The 19,269-nt window shown below is 43.1% G+C and overlaps 1 protein-coding gene across 4 annotated transcripts in view; it reads right to left on the bottom strand.

The window, feature by feature from the left end:
• The window catches only part of LOC123108023 (E3 SUMO-protein ligase SIZ1), a 15,983-nt gene extending 2,210 nt beyond the window's left edge, over positions 1–13,773 (bottom strand). The window contains exons 1-15 of one of the 4 annotated variants that reach the window (XM_044529900.1): positions 13,436–13,772; positions 12,165–12,245; positions 11,599–11,641; positions 11,191–11,269; positions 10,921–11,086; positions 10,647–10,780; positions 9,682–9,750; positions 6,326–6,413; positions 5,169–5,244; positions 4,898–4,971; positions 3,702–3,809; positions 2,442–2,603; positions 1,860–1,964; positions 1,591–1,671; positions 331–1,510 (exon numbers count right to left, since the gene is read on the bottom strand). In XM_044529900.1, the coding sequence (XP_044385835.1) occupies positions 331–1,510; positions 1,591–1,671; positions 1,860–1,964; positions 2,442–2,603; positions 3,702–3,809; positions 4,898–4,971; positions 5,169–5,244; positions 6,326–6,413; positions 9,682–9,750; positions 10,647–10,780; positions 10,921–11,086; positions 11,191–11,269; positions 11,599–11,641; positions 12,165–12,245; positions 13,436–13,462 (2,473 nt within the window). In that variant the 5' untranslated portion in view covers positions 13,463–13,772. Of the gene's footprint in view, positions 1–330; positions 1,511–1,590; positions 1,672–1,859; positions 1,965–2,441; positions 2,604–3,701; positions 3,810–4,897; positions 4,972–5,168; positions 5,245–6,325; positions 6,414–9,681; positions 9,751–10,646; positions 10,781–10,920; positions 11,087–11,190; positions 11,270–11,598; positions 11,642–12,164; positions 12,246–13,435 lie in introns of all 4 variants that reach the window. The other 3 variants (XM_044529893.1, XM_044529907.1, XM_044529912.1) reach the window with 3 other exon arrangements.
• Between the last annotated feature and the right edge of the window lie 5,496 nt (positions 13,774–19,269).

Here is a 19,269-nt window from a genome sequence, read left to right as displayed (position 1 = left end):
AAAACCAGGAGAAATATGGGGGAATGATAGCAATTTTCAGCTTACAGTTAACCATAACTAGACTAGTAGAAACATAAACCCTTTCTTAAGAAAGTAGGATTACTATATTTTCCCTTTGGGAACTTTTGTGAAATTTTAAGGACAAATAAGAAAGTGGGACAAAAGGACAGCTGTTTCTAAGGCGTGTTTTACTTGAAAGATCAGCTTTAAGTAACCACTTACTGTGGTAGTTTTCTTATTTGCAGTTCCACTAAAAATGCTATATGTTCTTCAACTGCTGAAATGGAGCATATAAGAAAGGAAAACTGAATGCATAAAAGGGAGACAAACCAGCGTCAATTAATGGTTCCACTCCTGTCTCATTTGACCGTATTTGTTCTTGCAAATTTAAACCATTAGCAGCTGCAGGCACTTCATTACCACCTCCACCGGCTGCGAGCGTAAGAGAGATCCAATCATCAGACTGAACCCCATTTGATGCATTTACACGCTCACTTGGTTCTTCCTGAAGGGGAGCAGAAGAAGGCTGACTTGGAAGAAAAATTTGCAAAGAAGGATCATCACCACCAAAAGCCAATGGGTTATCAACCAAACTTCCATGCATTTCATTATTACTGCGGTAAACTGGAAGGTCATGAGCTACAGAAGCCTCCTCTATGCCAACATTACAATCAAGGGAATAGTCGTTTGGTGTAATGCTAAAGGAATTGTGCGAACCAACATAAGTATCGGCGGTGCCATCCCCGAAAAACTGGTAGCCTTGCTCCGGTTGAGAATAGGGCATTTGCCAATTAGTCATCTCAAAATCATCAGCGTTGTTGCTTAATAAACCAAGGCCACTAGTACCGACACCAGGATCTTCCTGGTATCTTCCAGTAAATCCAGCATCACTAGTGGCAAAAGGAAAACCACCGTCATTTACAGTAGAATTGTCGTAGACAGTTGGTGGGCAAACAATTGTGTCATTCTCTTCATCAGAATCACTAAGAACAATGACATCTCCAGCACTAAGTTGTTGCTGTGATGTATCCTCTGTATTATATGTTTGGCCGAAATTGAGAGGAAAACTTTCAAACTCATGACCATTGTTCAATGATAAATCAATATGCATACTGCCCTCCTGGTTCACACTTGTGTCTTCCCCATCTCTATAACTCCCAGTGGGACTACTGCTCATAGGGAAAGTGTTTGGAGTTCGGAAAGTAATATTGTTCTGGGTGATATTTCCTACCACAGAAGGCTTCTTGTCATCTGCTTTGTTACTAACTTCCCAAATTCCATTTTTTCTCTTGATTCCAATTTTTAAACTCTTATGGCCATCAGAAGTACCTTCTATCTTGAGTTCATTAAAATTCTCAACACCAGGTTTGTTATCTTCCTTCAAGATGCACAGCGTGCCATCAGGCATATGCCACTGAGATAATTCCCTAGTTGGTACATCACCCTTTATACGCCAAGATCCATCTGGCTTAATATCAATCTCATTGACATCTTCACTACAATCACGCAACTGCATCATAAAGAAAAAAGAATAAACAAAAGCAACCAAATCACGCAACAACAAAAACCAAAGGTATGATGAAGACCTACCAGAGAAGTAATCCGATTGAAGTAAGGATCAATCATCAAATTCTCAAGAGAGTAGTTCTTTAAACATATTGGACACTGCCACTGCAGAATATAAAAAGAGAGCAATCAGAGAGACTACATAAGACATACCAAACCAATTTTATGCCACAATATGGGCTACCACCTTGCAGAAAGTCACTAAACATGGACGAACAGCATTCTATATTTACTTGACTTCCTGGATGCACATGCACAAGTGTTGACATACACATATAAGCGCAAAATCTAACCTTGCGGGACCGCTGATTCAGTTCCACGAAGGTGTCGAGATCAAAACAACCCATGTGAACGCAAGGCTTGAACCTTCCAGCAGTCTTCATTCTGGATCCACTATTCTGAAAATATATATTAGAACTGTTAGATTGATTCCAAATCTTGCATACGTCACGACAAATATTTGGTTGTCAAATATTGATTGCGCAAGATTGGCAAGAAAAAGCATTGGAAGTGGGCAAAGGGCATGGCCATATGGACATGTCGAAAACTGGAAACACCAAGACAAAGGATGAATTTTAGCACATGGCAAAATAACAGGTAGGGTGATTTGGGTACAAACCAGATATACCCTTAGCTTATAAAGGTAGACATAACATACGTTGACAAAGAAAATACATTGAAACAAATATTTTTGCTTCTGAAAGATGCCATATTAGTACCCATTTCTATATACCTAAAACTACTCAGCTAACGAGCAAGGAATGTAGCAAACTGACAGCGTGTAATTACTAACCACGAGGCAAGCATACAGGACTGACAAGTATATGCTGAGTCAGCCAAAAATAACAATAACAGTTACACGCACGAAAACTCACAGGGCAACGAAGGTTGACTGTAACAGATTCAGTAACCACTTCCAAATCACTGTCACTATCAGCGTTCTCTGCAGTATCTCCACCTCCGAGACAGCGCCGAACACGAGTAAGAGCATCCTCAAAAGACTCACCTTCAGCTTCCTTTGGAACTAAATTTAAAACCTGGATACCAATGATAGCGTTAACGGAAAGGTAATGCAACAAGAAATTATGTAATATGTCAGAATGTAAATCAAGTGGTCTAAAATGGGAATGGGAAGGTAATGAAACAACTTATTCAAAATAAAAACGTGGAGCACTACAAGATGCTAAAATCAAAAGAAAAATGTTCAAGAAACAGCAGAAAATTTTAGTTTGGTACAGTTGTTTTCACTGGACAAAGTAACAATTTGCAAAAGTAATCCTGGACATACAGGATTAGATTCACTCTCACAAGTTGGAAAAGTTACAGCCAGTTTCATTTTATAACCTGAGATTTTTCAGTGGCAGATGTTGGCAGTAATTAGGGGTCAAATCTGTTCCAGGTGGAGGATGCAATGGCAGATGTTCGGAGTTTCTGTAACAGAGTCCATGCCATCCAATTTTCCGAAGTTTGATCGTCAACACATTTAAAACTATCGAAATTGTTAATGTCCAATTTTAGAATAATTCTTAACAGTCACTGCTAAACTTATATTTGCAGGTAACGTGAAGTAATAAAAACAAATAGCAGTGGTCACAAGTCATTTCAAAACAAGAACTGTCAAAGTAAGATCTAGAAGATTTTGAAAGTAAAAAATGTCAAACGAAAAACAAAAACTGTGGGTGTAGTTCAGACTTGTGATGAATTACAGAACTTCATATTTTCCTTCTTGTAATAAAGTTCAAATTATGTGTCGTTCTTAATCATTGATGAACATTCCAGCCAGACACATATAGGGAGGAATGGTGGGCAATAACAATCAGTTGGTGTGCACATGTCCCTCTTCAGGATATATATAGATAAAGGGGCACAAAGTGTTCCGTACCATCGCAAAGATAACTCGAGTTGGAAAACAACATCGATGTGTCACTGACATGTGGCTCCATGGCTCACTAGTCTGCCTCACATGTGATGGCATTTTCAATTTGTACATCTTTGCGATGATACCGAGCTAAGCTTCTCCTTAAAGGAGGCTATGGTCCAGTCAAATGGAGAAAGGCAACTGAGAGATAAGTGAACAGGAAAAGGAAACACCTAATACCAATCATTTCAACTAAATTGATAAGTAAAGTCAAAACCTGAGGAACACTCCTCCTCCTAGCAACTCGGACTCCAAAGCAAAATGTTCGATTATCAACCCTCCGTAAGCAGATCTTGTTAGTTCCTTCTCTACTGCATGTGGTTATCTGCAAAATACAAGGATGGCAAGTTCAAGCCATGACAAAAAGAACTTGGGTAAAGAATAAAAATAAAAATGTAGCAAACAGTATTAATGTAATGATTGAATGCAGAATGTTTCTTCATGCACAAGTTCTCAATCTGTCAACAAAATATACCACATTGATTGGTCCCAACATGAAAATGGATGTTGTATGCTGCCAGTTTTGTACCTAAACTATCCAACTCCAGTTGTTGATTCATGAAATCCAACAGTGGCTGTAGCAAGATAAGTCTACCTGACACCAATATCACCAAGCTAAGTAAGTCTTTCGCGGAAGTGATGCCTTACAGTGCCATGGCCATGTAGTTAAATTCTTGTATGGGACATAACATTATTAATTAGTGTATAGACATGTCTTCATCTTACAGTTCACCCTTTACCTCATATATGTATGTAAATTCAGTTGTAGTACTTTCTGTGACGCTGGATCAAAAACTATTTGCACTTTTAAACAAGTGTTCAGGTAAGGTCAAAAGTTGCAAGCCTACTCATCATGAACATGATGAGACATAACCGAACAGTAATGTTGGTCCATGGACGATATGTCCCTCAACACAGCTTGTAAAATCATAAGACCCGGCCCTACTCATGTTGGCCTATATGTGGCACAATTGCACAAGTAAAGTTGTGCTGGCAGTTTGCAGTCAACTGTGCTAGCATATAATGCTTGCTGGATCCGAACATAAAACCTGCAGTGTTCCAGGTTTAACTCTTTTAGTCCAAGTGAGTCCAAAAGCGTAAGCTGCATGCTATGGACATGCTGGACCACCATTTGTGGGTTATGCCCATTGATTGCAGCATCAAGTGCACTAGTGGGTATCCACAGAGTTACTGACGAGGGGTGGTTACAGGCATTTAGGATCATCCCTTCGAGTGGGGCGGGGGATTATCATGCAGCCTAACTAAGTGTTGCTGCAAGTAGAATTGTTGTCACAGGCCTACATAAGCTTGCTGGTCCAAATGCAACACTTTTTGGTTAATCGTTTAAAGCGAGACAAGGATGAAACTGTAAGTGGATAAACATGCAGAGGGACAGAATAAGAATGAACTCACCAATGGCCCATCATCCCGTCCATTTATGCCTAGCAACTGAGAACCAGGTCTGGTCACTACTCGTACAGCAAAACCTGAATGAATGGAGAAGATAAACGACATTCACACTGATAATCCTTAATTCCAAAATGATCAATGTAAAACACAACCTACAAGGCTACAACTCAGATTTAGCACATATGTTAGAGCAGTGTCTGGGATATAAGCAAACATTGAACTGATATGCGTTTCAAAAATATTCCTCAGCCTAGTTATATATTGCCAACAATACCATTCACTTCCAATTCTGCATATTGGGGCCACTGCATCCTGAACTGAACTTTATCATTCATAAGAATGCACCAAACCTGTGCATAAAACATCCTCCGGTTAATAAGACAGTACTACAGACCAACATATATAGTCTGGTCTCAAGAGTATATCTGCAAACTAAAAACTTCTGAGAGAATCACTCCTCTGCATATACAAGAGACTAGCATAGCATCTATATATGGTAAAAATGGAACTATCCAATAATGCAAAGAAAAAAAAAGTTGGCAAGTGAACCTTAAAAATTACTGATACTCCCCCCCCCCCCCTATACATAAAGAAAATAACTTTCATGATTCAATAACAAATACATGGGATAATATACTATTCCTGTGAGTGTAAATTCGATGGTAGAATCCAGATGCCTTAAAACCTAGACATATACTCATTTCTTCCAGATTAGTCATGGGGTTGTAACATAGCAGTATCTTAAAACGAGGAAGACTTTCAGAATTCGGGTATGTAAAGGTATAGCGGTATCAACAACAACAACAAAGCCTTCAATAACAAAGGTATAGCGGTATCATGTCACATTAATTTCCTTTGCCCAAAAGACATGGTATATTAAATCAAACTGAGAACTATGGCACGTCTACTGTAGCTTCAAGTGTACTTCAAAGTACTGTTTGGTGTAGTTGCTGCCGGTTGCTAGAGATTAGATTGATTTGGTTAGTTTCTATCCGGTTGAGTTTGTGTAGTTTAACCCAAGTGGTCCATGTATGCTTGGGTACATATCTATGTAAAAAGCAAAAGAAAGTGAATGAATCCAGAAAATTAAGAGAACTCTTCGGTGTGGATGCACGTCCTCAGCGAGTTGTAATAGCATTCAAATATATGTCCTATACAACACCTACTAGCTTTTGACATTCTTTAATCAAGCAATATATGAATTAAGCAGTGTCACTGAAGTACTGCTATGACATTTGTCTTCACCAACTATTCTAGATCTATTCCAACCACAATATGTGCATACCTTCAGGTACCAGATTCTACATCAAGTTGTCACTGTCCAATTTCTCTATGACAGGTGTTTACCAAGTTGTAAACTACGCTCGCAGAGTGAAGACGAGTTCACTCAGAACTCAGGAATGCAAAAATTAGCTTTTCAGGAGAGCATACCTGGAGATCATATTCTGATCTCTGAACTGTTTCCCTATCGGCTCGAGAAAGTTGGAAGGTTTTCTCCACGGTTTGAAGTACACTTGTTCTACAGATAAGTGACAATGTGAGGATGCAATAAGGACAAGTTTATATCACAAGTAACACAAAAATCGGAAACCAAACAATGCAAGCACATCAATATGCAGTAGGGGCGCAAGCCACATCCCGTTTCATCCCGCGAAACTCATCAATAAGCTCATAATTTGCTCATTACTTGTCTAAAATTAAATACTATATCTGAACTATGGTATTGTCCATTAGCCTGCCCCGCTTGCATCCCTACTATGCAGTTATCCATCACCCACCCTGAGTAATATATACTCCCTCCGTCCCAAAATAAGTGACTCAAAAGTGAGTCAACTTTGTACTGAAGTTAATACAAAGTTGAGTCATTTTTGAGTCACTTATTTTGGGACGGAGGGAGTAGTAGATTAACATTGCAAGAGAAAATAACATTTAAGAAGCATTGTACCGCATACAAGGCCTCGTTTGGAACATGGGAAAACAGTAGAAACACTATTCACACAGGAAAAGCTCCTTTCCTGGCGTTTGGAATGCAGGATCATCTTACAAAAAATGGGGATAGGAATCGATTTCCTTCACTTCTACAAGAATTTCACAGGGTTCTGAAAACCCAGTCCAACCTCATTTTTTCCCTCTCGTCGCATAAGACTGAGGCACTGCAGCTACAGCAGCTGCTTGATCTCCCGCCATGACCAGCAAACACAGGAAAAGCTCTAAGCAAATCAACAGGCAGGGAGGCAGGGGAGAAGCTTAAGCAAGCACAAAAATGGAATCCCCGCAACATGTAGAACACATTGGCGGCAATGTTTTTCCGTAAGGAGCAGCTGGTAACTAGTGGCCGGAGCTAGGCGTGACCAAGAAAAACTAGCAGAGAAAAGAAGGAAACATGCATGGAGAAGATGAAGTTGGGATAAGAAAAGAGCATGTGGTGTAGAAAGGGTGATTGCATGATGTTATTTTGCTATACCTTTCACGGTAGTTGTACCAGAAAATTATTCTCTATTAGGCAAGAGATTCAATGACATGTGTGGGGCTTAAGTGCTGTGTCTGACTGTAGTTTGACTGAGCTATTAGGATTCCTGTGATATACCAATTCCGGCATTCCAAACACATGATTTCTTTTCCTATTCCATTGTTTTTCCTATTCCCGTATTTTCCCTACCGTGTTACAAACGGGGCCTAAATGTATTTTCAGAGACATGTAGACTAAGTTCTGACATCAACAGAACAGATATCTGCTACGTGCTTACTAAGCCTTTTCTTTGAAAAGATGAGTTGTCATTTTAAACTTATGAAACAAACAAACTGAGAGTACATTCAAGTTTAATAACAAGACTTCAAGAGGAATGTCTTATGTCTGTCAAAAGGTTATGAACTAGAGCAACCGACTAAAAGGACAGACCCAGTGCTAGAAGCTCCCACACCAGCTTTCACGGTAGTTGTACCAGAAAATTATTCTCTATTAGGCAAGAGATTCAATGACATGTGTGGGGCTTAAGTGCTGTGTCTGACTGTAGTTTGACTGAGCTATTAGGATTCCTGTGATATACCAATTCCGGCATTCCAAACACATGATTTCTTTTCCTATTCCATTGTTTTTCCTATTCCCGTATTTTCCCTACCGTGTTACAAACGGGGCCTAAATGTATTTTCAGAGACATGTAGACTAAGTTCTGACATCAACAGAACAGATATCTGCTACGTGCTTACTAAGCCTTTTCTTTGAAAAGATGAGTTGTCATTTTAAACTTATGAAACAAACAAACTGAGAGTACATTCAAGTTTAATAACAAGACTTCAAGAGGAATGTCTTATGTCTGTCAAAAGGTTATGAACTAGAGCAACCGACTAAAAGGACAGACCCAGTGCTAGAAGCTCCCACACCAGGTGGAGTCTGGGGAGGGATTATACAAGGCAAGTCTTACCCCTCGCAGTGCAATGCAGGGAGGCTGCATCGAACCCAGGACCTCTTGGCACAAGTGGGGAGTACTTCACCACTGCGCTAGGCCTGTCCTTCAACTGGAGCAACCCACTAATATATATATATATATATATATATATATATATATATATATATATATATATATATATAAGTGTGTTGGATGAACCAGCATGTATTACTTACTACTTCACCACGTAACAATAGCATAACGGGCATCCCTGGGAAAATAAACAAAGCAATACAACCTACCATGCATTACGTCCTAAAAGTAGAATCAAATATGGCGAGAATTTCCCAACAAAGAATGGAGAAGGCAGAAACAGCCGAATGTAGCCCATCTTTTCCGAATTAAAATAAATAGGGATACGCTGTGGATGTGGTGGGACTTGGGTGTCTAGTAACGGCCCGATAGAAACTATTGTTGCCAGGTAGGCAGGTACGCACACACGAGCGCCACAAAAGGGACAAGCTGCTCCAGCCTCCAGCGACCACACCGCCGCCGCGTTGACTCGCTGCTGCAACTGCCACCGCCTTGACACGACCGCAGCCATTTCCCCCAAGCACAGCAGTGCTCCTCTCAACGGCAACCACGCTCGAGCAGGTAACCTCAACCTATTTATCTCTTTGTGATTCGATTTTTTGCTGTTGAGCTGCTGCTGCTTGCTTCCCCGTGCTGTTCTTGTGCTTCATGCTTCTTGCTTCCCCATGCTGCCATCCCCCCAAGCCCAGCCACTCTCCTCTTCCCCACTCTGTTCTTGGCTTCGTGCTGTTGCTCAGTGTTGATTGTTGTTGCTGCTTGCTGTTAGGTAGCATGGCATCTAGGAGCGCCACCGCCTGTAACCTATCATACATGGGTGAGAGTGAAGGGCAGCCTGGTTTTGTAGATCCGAAATATCCTGTGTGGGCTTATGTTCAGAAAGTTGCACCTGCATCCTCTTCAGTCTCTAATACTAGCTTTTGATGTATTTTGCAAGTTGCAATCGCAATGACACAGGTCTGGAGGAACAATTAATTTAATTCAATCGCTGAACACTTGAAAAGGGAGACAACAAATGTGGCAGTACCGCAGTATTCTGATGTCATCTCAGTTTCTCGTTAATTTTTTGTTTTAACTCTATTATATAGCATATTTTAAAAAAATTGTCTATATGCTCGCCATATCCCCGATTGGCTGTTCTTGGAAAATGCCGTATCCCATGTCCCTGTATGCATATCTCCATGTCCATGTCTCCGTATCCGTGCTTTTTAGCTCTTTCCAATTGTTTTCTCTCAGAAAGAGGGAAGGGAAACATCATGTATAATGGTATACATACTGGTGACTGGTAACAAGGTTTCATCTTATACTCACCCATCATTTGCAACACCAGATGACATGAATTTCAGAGGGGGTAATGGATTCCCTGTAGTGACCCAAAACCTGCAAATTTTGAAGTCTGAAACTTCAGCAAGTGAAAATTCCACTTTCCAGTCTACACAGAAAAGCAGGGGAAGTGCATGATATGGAGGCTTCTCATTCAAGATTCCGACTTCAGCTTAAATAAATGCTTTCTACTGAACATAAACAGTGCATGATATGGAGGTTAACTTCTATAATGCTATTCAGAGATTCCGACTTCGGATGCCCTAATTACATTTACAAAGTTTGCTACTCCTTCAGGGGACAACTCATTTGAGATTCTGATTTATTTATTTATTTGTAGAAGCACAAATATGCACTTGTGCAAAACAACCTGGGGTGTAAAATAAGTAACTTGAATTGTGCCAAAACCTCATTTGAACTTCATGCTAACAAGAAATAAACCACCCTGTACATAAAGCCCAGCAGCAATAGGTTGGTGTTCAGTAAGCACAACATGAACTTAGCCAATCAACACTTACGGAAACATTATAGGAACCCTTAACTTAACCAGTTATAGAATGGGCATAGCAGTTCAAATAATAAATGAAAAGATATAGACGGCCTGATGCATGAATAACTTCATTCCCAAAAGTACTCCATTCTCCAGAGGAATGAAATGGCAGGTTCAATAGCATTTGTATCAAGACACTAACTTATAGTTGATCAGACACAAAAGAAGAAAGTGATCAGATTTATTTACCACAACAGGCATTCCAATTCAATAAATTAAATTGAATGGAAGTTGCTATCTGGAGCGAGCTAATCACTTTCAAAGTTCCAGTTACAATTCATTGTTAAATTCTAGTGACAAACATAATGATTAAGAAACATAAATGCACTATAAAATAACAAGTGTATATCAGATAAAAACTGAGCTAAAAAAACAAAGAGCAAGCAGGAGAAGCAAGACATACGGGTCTGCCCGACTTAGTCGGCATAATTCACAGTAGAAGTGGGGTGGAACTTCAGGGCCAACACCCTCAGTGGGCTTATCTGGAACGAGCACACAGCTCATATGTTGCCACACATGGCATCGATCATCCTCACACTGCAGAAAAGGCACAGTAAAATTCTCAAAAAGGGATGGCAGCACAAAAACTGAATTAAGTTGACAAACTATAAGAACTTTGCTTCATGTCATAGTCATCTTTTCAAGGGAAAAACAAGAGAGGAAAACAACTACAATACCTGGATCATATTATCGTTTAGCAACTTGCTATCACAAATGCAGCGGACCTTAGTCACTGGCTGTGGCTGGAAGGAGTCGTTGACTTCATCTTTAGGCCGGAATAAATCTGATCCAGTGTGGGACCTAGTGGCTAGATCGGGAGCAGATTGGATTTGCATTTTCCTGCTAATGAAAGCATAAATACCTCAAAAAGAAGCACCAATAATTTTATCTCAAGTATCTGCACTACTCTGCTACAGAGATAATTTGATAAAACAATATAATTGAACCTGTATATATCATCGACAATTTTTGCCACTGCCTCCTTTGTGAAAGAATTTTTTCTTCCCCACCCATGATGCCTTTGACCTGCAACAGGATAACAGAACAAAAACTTAGCAGGTAGTTCAGGAAAGTATAAATCATTACAACATTTGAGATGAAGAAATGTATGCCATCGAGACAAAGATAAGAACATCAAATAGGAGTAGTTAACTAGCCAGTCTACTGATCGAACAACAGAATTGGCAATCAAATACCAAAATGGAAACTAAGAAAGGGGGGTTAAGATGAACATCAGTGTGGAAAAAGAAACTTTGGCTTTAGCATAATTTAAAATGTAAGGCTATCCCGTGAAAGTGTGAAATGCAATCAATGAAGATACAGATAAGGGAAATACAAACAACAGACATGCATACCTTGCTCATCTGATAACAGTGCCAATACCCTGTCAATAAGATCCTGTGACCAGATGAGGAAACTGAATTAGATAATGAAAATATAAAATTGATAGCATTATTCAAAGGACATATTCTGCAGAGTATGGATTCTGTACTTATGAGAGGTTTGAAAAGTTTGAATCAACTGCTTTTAATTTGGAATTCTCAGGCATGCGTGTGATACCATTTTTGCTACACATACAATGTATGAAGGGTGACGTAGCAACTATATGTGTATATTTTTCAGGAAAGTAAACGGACATATTCTCACATAAAATTGTGTGCATCAAATATTTCAGCATATACATTTGTATGTGTTTTGGGTCTTTTTAATGCCTACAATTATCGTTCTGCTCACGAGGACATGCTCCCAGTCTCACCTGTCAAGTGCCCTTAGGAATTACAAGATTCTGTATTATGAAGTATAATGAACACCCGGCAAAGGAAGTTACACCATGTGATCCTCATATAATTGAAAACAAACTTCACAGAGATGGCGAAACAAACTGCAGGAAATAGTCAAGAGAGCAAGAACATTTGCCAACCTGCTTCTTTCCTTGCTTTGGTAGGCCTAACTGATGCAAGATATCTTTGAGTTCCTTTATTCGAAAGTATGCCAGTTTATCCTGCGATGGACAATGGAAAAGGTCAAAGCTAAAGTGGCCTAAAGTGGCACAAGCAACTCATTTTTGGCAAGACATGCATACAGACTAAACACTAAAGCCAAACTACCAATCTTGGGGGGCATTTCGGTACGAGTAATGCTACATCTACAAAAGGTTACTTAAAAAATTTACAGGCAAGCTGACATGGAGGATTATGATTGGTAATAGGGGGATGAAGGGGCCCACCCCAGTTGAATTCGAGGGGGGGGGGGATTAGTTTGGAAAGTTAAGTAAAACGATTGTAGATTCTTTGTAGGCCTAGCATGTTTCAGTACTCAACAGAGAGGATGATTGTGTGTGGATTTGAGCATAGTACAGCTAATCTCGCTCAAGTAATTGTCATGGATCCAAACTGAGATATCAACCCACTAGTACAACTAATCCTACTTATGCAATTGTCATGAAATACATTAATCCAAACTAGCAAACTATTTTTCCCATGTCAACAGTTAAGAGAGTCCAACTTTAAGACTAGGCCAACACGAAGGACTCCTGAAAACTTACTCCTATATGACTGTGGACACTGGACCAACCCATGTGTGACGAGTCAAGCGAGTACAAACAAGTAAAAGCACACGCTAAAGGCTCTGCTGAATTCATCGGTAGATACTTCCATTTATACCGCAGGCACTTTATTAATGCATAGAGAAAAATGTAGAACCACTCGACGTCTGAAACAACACGGCATCAAGACACACACACGGAGCTAAATTATTACAGAAACATGCCATATGAAGCATTGGCGCGCAGCAGCAATCTTCAACTTGACCCCCCTCCTGCGACAACATCCAGCCAGAGCATCGGCACGCAGCAGCGGCCTTCAGCTTCAACCCCCACCCGCCCGTGACAACCCCAGGCAGCAGGAATGGCCGCCCGCCACTCGATGCTACTGACGCCGACTAATCCACTGCCTCCTTATTAACACCAAAACCAGACTCCGAAGTACCGGCAGTCGTCCAGACACCAAAACCAGACGCATCAATCGCTACCACCAGCAGCAAACGCAGTCGTCCCGTCTAAGAGGTAGTCAAAGCGATTGAGGAGGAGGGGGGCACGGGCTCGAATTCCCCCGAGCGCATCGAATTCCTGGCGAAATCGGGGGAGATCGGGGCGAATTGGCAGCGGGGCGGGCTGGGCGGTTGTGTGCCTACCTTGCAGGTGGAAGCCAGGTCCGCCATGGCCGCCGCCGAGTGTACACGCGCCCCGTGGCACGTGGCGCCTGCCTACTCACGCGCTCCGAGTCCCCCACGCGGGCGCAACGACCATGGGCGGGGGCGCGGCTGCGGCGCCGCCCAGGGGGAGCCGGCGCCGACGGCGGCGAGATCCGGCTGGACCGGGGGGCGGGGAGGGGATGGGAATGGCGCGAGCACACCGCCAACACTTTCCTCGTCTCTTCTCTTCTCTCTCTCCCCCGCCTCTGCTTCTTCGCCCCTCTCTCTCTCTGGCCTCGTTTTGTACCGACGTGGTGCTGGTTTTCTCTCTCTCTTTCTCTCTCCTCCCCCTGGGGGGCTGCGTCGCGTGCGTGTGGGCTAGCCCGTCGACGAGGGCGCTGGTTTTCTCTCTCCTACTCGGCCACCGCGGCGGACGTATCGGCCGCTATCAAATCCGGTTTACTCCAACGGCCGTACGGGTCCGGTCCGCGCGCGGGCGGGTGCGGGGGGTTGGTCGTCGTCGTCCGCCTCGCCAGCCCACCCTCTCTTTCTCCCCCCGTCCGCGTTTCGCTGCTACGTTCACACAAGCATGGTACCCACTTGACTCGCGGAGTCTCCAAGTCCTTGCTAATGAATTGCTGGGCGCGTTGTGGACCTAGTGGTAGTATTGTTAAAAAATTACAGTACGACGACTTCCCGACTGTCTACTATAACAAGTTGTGCCCGGCTCCGGCGATGGAGGGGCGATGACGGCGGCGCGCCTTCGGATCGCTTCGGTGCTTGTAGTCGTCGCTAGGTGGTCTACGAATCTAGATGTAGTTTTTATTTCTGGTATTCGTTGTACTGCCATGATTGAAGATGAATAGATTGAAAGTTTTTCCGAAAATAATAATCATTTTGATGAGGTAGAGGGCCACCCGGTCCACGTTCAAAATGCCCACACGCATTTAAATCTATTTGACGCACATATTGTTCGTTAGGACATCTCTAATTTCAACCTGCAAATTTTCTTTCGCATCCGTTCGTTGACAGAAAAAACAGTCAGGGATACGGATGTGGAAGGACGACATCCAACCGTGTCACATACATCCGGTGTTAAGGTATATCTCTCTCTATGTAGTTTTGGTGATTGATGACAACACGTTTGCGGACTAATCATATACTTTGAGCATTTCAGAGATTTATCCTTTGGCACGAGACGATTCCTTCCCCTCGGAGTTCTAATCAAAGACGGTGTAGCTCTTTCGTTTATGTTTTGGTGGACATGTTTCGTACAGTGGCGGAGCTAGCGAGGAATGGTTGAGGGGGCAAATGGTGAAATATAATTTTTTGGAGGGGCCAAAAACTATATTTCTCTCAATTTGTAGCACCCAAAAATGAGTTCCTTCACAAAAATCCATAGGCTGGGGGGGCCATGGCCCCTGCAGCAATACAAGTAGCTCCGCCAGTGGTTTCGTAGGAGTCACCGTACTATCAAGAGGGGATCCGCTTTGATAAGGCTAGGGTGGAATCAACACATATACATCCTCTTTGCACCCCCTGAGCCTTCCCGCTTCGATGGAGCTTTCTTCTCCTTCCTTTGAGCTTGGTTTGGTCCCAGCGGTAGTACCGCTCAAGAGCCACAGGCGATAGTACCGCTACGCAGCGGTAGTACCGCCTAGGGGTCCTCAGCCGTAGTACCGCTGCGGTGCCGGACTCCTACCGCCTCGATTCGAGGGGGTCGCCTCTCATGTCGGATAGTGCGGCACTAAGCCGCGATAGTAGAAGCGGTAGTACCGCCCTACCACCGCGGCAGTACCGCACGGGGTCCAAGTCCTGCTCACTTTCTTGCCCTCCCAAATTGCATGGCAGTACCGCAAGGGGGAGTGGTAGTACCTCTGGGCCCAGTGGTAGTACCGCTGCCCCCTGCGGTAGTACCGCCCTCTGCGGAGCTGTTTTGGGGGTAACGGTTGGATTGTCCCCCCACTATAAAAGGAGGTATTCTTCCCCAAAGTTGACTTACCTCTTCCTCCCCCAAGCTCCATTGTTGCTCCAAGCTTCATTTTCGCCCGATCTCTCTCCCTAGCCAATCAAACTTATTGATTTGCTCGGGATCGGTTGAGAAGGCCCCGATCTACACTTCCACCCAGAGAAATTTGATTCTCCCCCCCCACCAATCCCTAGCGGATCTTGTTACTCTTGGGTGTTTGAGCACCCTAGATGGTTGAGCTCACCTCGGAGCCATAGTCCATTGTGGTGAAGCTTCATGGTGTCGTTGGGAGCCTCCAATTCAGTTGTGGAGATTGCCCCAACCTTGTTTGTAAAGGTTTGGTCGCCGCCTCCAAGGGCACCAATAGTGGAATCACGGCATCTCGTATTGTGTGAGGACGTGAGGAGAATATAGTGGCCCTGGTGGCTTCTTGGGGAGCATTGTGCCTCCACACCGCTCTAACAGAGATGTACTTCCCCTTAAAAGGAAGGAACTTTGGTAACACATTCTCGTCTCCATCGGTTCCCCTTTTGGTTATCTCCCACCTTTACTTGTGCAAGCTTACTTCGTGTTGCATCTCTTGCTTGCTCCTGTGCTTGTTGTTATTTCATCATATAGGTTGCTCACCTAGTTGCATTTCTAGACAACCTACTTTGATGCAAAGTTGAAATTGGTAAAGAAAAGCTAAAAATTGTTAGTTGCCTATTCACCCCCCCCCCCTCTAGTCAACTATATCGATCCTTTCAATTGGTATCAGATCCTCATCTCTTTATTAAGGACTTTGTCGTCCGAAGAGTATGGTTGACATCGCAGACAGTGGGGAGGAGCACTCCGGTGTGAATCCGAGCTCGTCTACGGCCGATGGGGGAACCGCGGTCTCTCGTGAGGAATTCAATGTGGCTTTGTACACATTGAAAACCTCCATGACGACCGAGGTTGAAAGCATGTTTAATAAATTCTTAGAAGGACTTAAACTATCTACCTCGCCGATGAAAGTGGGTGATCCCACTAACAAGGTGATGAATGCTAACTCCGACAAGGGGGAAGCTAATAGTGAAAAGGGTCCTTCTACTAGTGGTAAAAATGGCACCGGCATCTTTGCCCATATGGAACCTCCAATTTATGGAGGACCGATTCCCTCTACTCATTTAAATCATGCCGGCCCTCCTCCTAAGATTGTGAAAAATGAGGACTTTGACTCTTGGGTTTACTGCTTCAAGCGTCATTTAAATCATGTGAATACTAATCTTTGGAGAATCATTGAAGAAGGTTTCTATCCACATGGCCGAAGCAGCTTCACCCCTAGAGAAGCCATGGATAATCAATTCAATGAGAATGCTCTCTTCATCATCCAAGATGCAATTCCCCCCGAAGATCTCCCTTATCTTCGACCCTACGCCATGGCCAAAGACGCATGGCATTGTGTTGTGTCTATCTATCGGGGAAGCGCAAGCATTCAACGCTCCAACTATGAAGTGGTGCAAGATGAAGCCGATGAGTTTGCAATGAAAGAAGATGAATAACCTCGTGAGCTCTTTTGAAGAGTAACCAAACTCGCAGTCTCACTCCGAGATCATGGGAGCAAGGACACGGATGACAACTGGATCAAGCGCAAGTTCCTCAAGGCCATGATGCCCTACAACAAGGCCATGTCCTCTGTCATCCGTCAAAGACCGGACTTCCACTCCATGACCTCAAATGAAGTGTTGGATGAGTTCGTGGCAATGAGCATCTTGGATAAGACCGCCGACAACGCGGTGTTGCATTCTCAAAGAACAAATAAGCCCAACCTTGCCTTGAAGGCCAAGGTTATTGTGGAAGAAGAGGAAGAAGAGGATGAGGAGGAGGGCAACCCCGAAGATACAAAATATGATTATCATGAGCACATGGCTCTTGCTTCAAGGCAATTTTGGAGCAAGAAGAACACACGACCCAACTTCAACAAGAACAACTCAAGTGGCTTCAAGGGCAAGCAATGAGTGAGAACTTGTTACAATTGTGGCAGTGTGAGCCACTTTGTTGTGGATTGTCCGTACGAGAAGCGGGAAGACAATGGTGGCAAACTCATCCGAAAAGACAAAGCCAAGTCCTTCCCCAACAAGAACAACTTCACCAAAAAGACTCCTACTCGAGGGTTGGTGGTTCAAGAAGAATACCATGAGGATGACGATGATGATGAAGATGGTGAAGTAATGGCCATGGCCTCCGTCGCCATTGCCACAACTCCCCGGGTGTCTCTCTTCGATTCACCCAACAAGAACATCACCGCCAAGTGCCTCATGGCTAAAGCCACTAACAAGGTAACCCCCAACATCAAAACCACCATCATTACTAATCCATCCTTGATGGATTGCATTGATGAAAATAAGGGGTCTAATGAAGAAACAAATGAATTTGAGTCTTTTATGAGTAAACTCAAGGGCAAATCCAAGAAGCACTTCGTTGCTCTCTTGGAACAACTTGATGAAGTCAATTACAGGATCGAGGCTCATGAAGAAACCATCTCTAAGATGGAAGGTCATAGTTGTGACTATGCCGATGAGATATCGAATCTCTATAATGCTCTTGAGGAAGAGTGTGGGTATCGTTTGGCTCTTGAGGATTCACACAATGATGACCATGCTAAATTAAAGAAAGATCTTGATCATGCTCTTGTTATCTCTCGTGTGCTAAACTCTGAGAAGGCTAAACTTGGGGTTGACCTTGCTAGACTTAAAGAGGAGTTTGATTTACTTGACAAGGCTCACAAGGCCTTGAATGGTGCTCATGCTAGCCTCAAGGAGTCTCATGATAAACTCCAAGTGAAGCTAACCAAGGAGAAAGCCACCTTTCCTCATATGGTCTTAATTGATAACGCAAATGCTACTAACCCGTGTTGTGAGCATGTGCATCTTGTGGAGGAAAATGCCAAGTTGAAAGAGCAACTGGAAAAAGGCCTTGTGACATGCATTCAAGGTGAGAAGAACCTCAATGACCTTTTGAGCAATCAAAAGGAAGTTGTGGCCAAGGAGGGAGTTGGGTTCACACCCAAGTCCAAGAACAAGAAGAAGAACGACAAGACCAAACGACCTCCCTCTCTCAAGCAAATGTTTGTGAAGGAGGGAGAGGGTGATCCTAAGGAGAAGAAGAACGATGTGAAGAGTGGAGATGTCAAAAAGGGCAATGCCACCCCTTCCAACAAAGCCGGTGACTTTAACCCTTCTTATGTGTTATGCCGTGCTAGTGATGGGCATGTTTATGCTAAATTTGTTGGTTCTTCTTATGAGTACATTGAATGGTCTATTTGGGTTCTCAAGACCCTTATTACTAACATCAAAGGACCCATTACTCAATGGGTACCTAAAACCAAGCATTGATCTCTTGTAGGTGTTTGCTTCCGGTGGAGGATCATGGTTGCTCGATATTGGAGCCAAAAATCATATGACCAGAAGCAAGACTTGGTGGTGGATGTGCAAAGGATTCCATTTATGCCCACCAACGTCGAGTGGGGTGATGCCTCGTCTTCTAAGGTATTGGGCCTTGGCAAGGTTGTCATTTCTCATGATCTCATGATCGAGAAAGTCATGCTTGTTGAGTCCCTTGTTTACAATCTACTTTCGTTCGTCAACTTGCACTCATGGGCTTTGCCACTTTCTTTGATATTGATACCGTGGCCCTCTTGTGGAGAAAGACTCTTAAAGTAGCCTTTGTTGGGCATGTCGAGAACGGTCTTTATTTGATTAACTTTTTGGAGCGACCCACTAAGATCGCGACATGCCTAATGGCTAAAGTTGATGTGGGATGGCTTTGGCATCACCTTTTAGCCCACGTCTTATGAGATCTTTACAAAGTCTTCTCAAGGGGGACCATGTCCGTGGACTAACAA

The sequence above is a fragment of the Triticum aestivum genome, chromosome 1B (genome assembly GCF_018294505.1).
Source record: "Triticum aestivum cultivar Chinese Spring chromosome 1B, IWGSC CS RefSeq v2.1, whole genome shotgun sequence".
In the NCBI taxonomy this organism is placed as follows: Eukaryota; Viridiplantae; Streptophyta; class Magnoliopsida; order Poales; family Poaceae; genus Triticum; species Triticum aestivum.
This window is presented reverse-complemented; position numbering and strand designations above follow the sequence as displayed.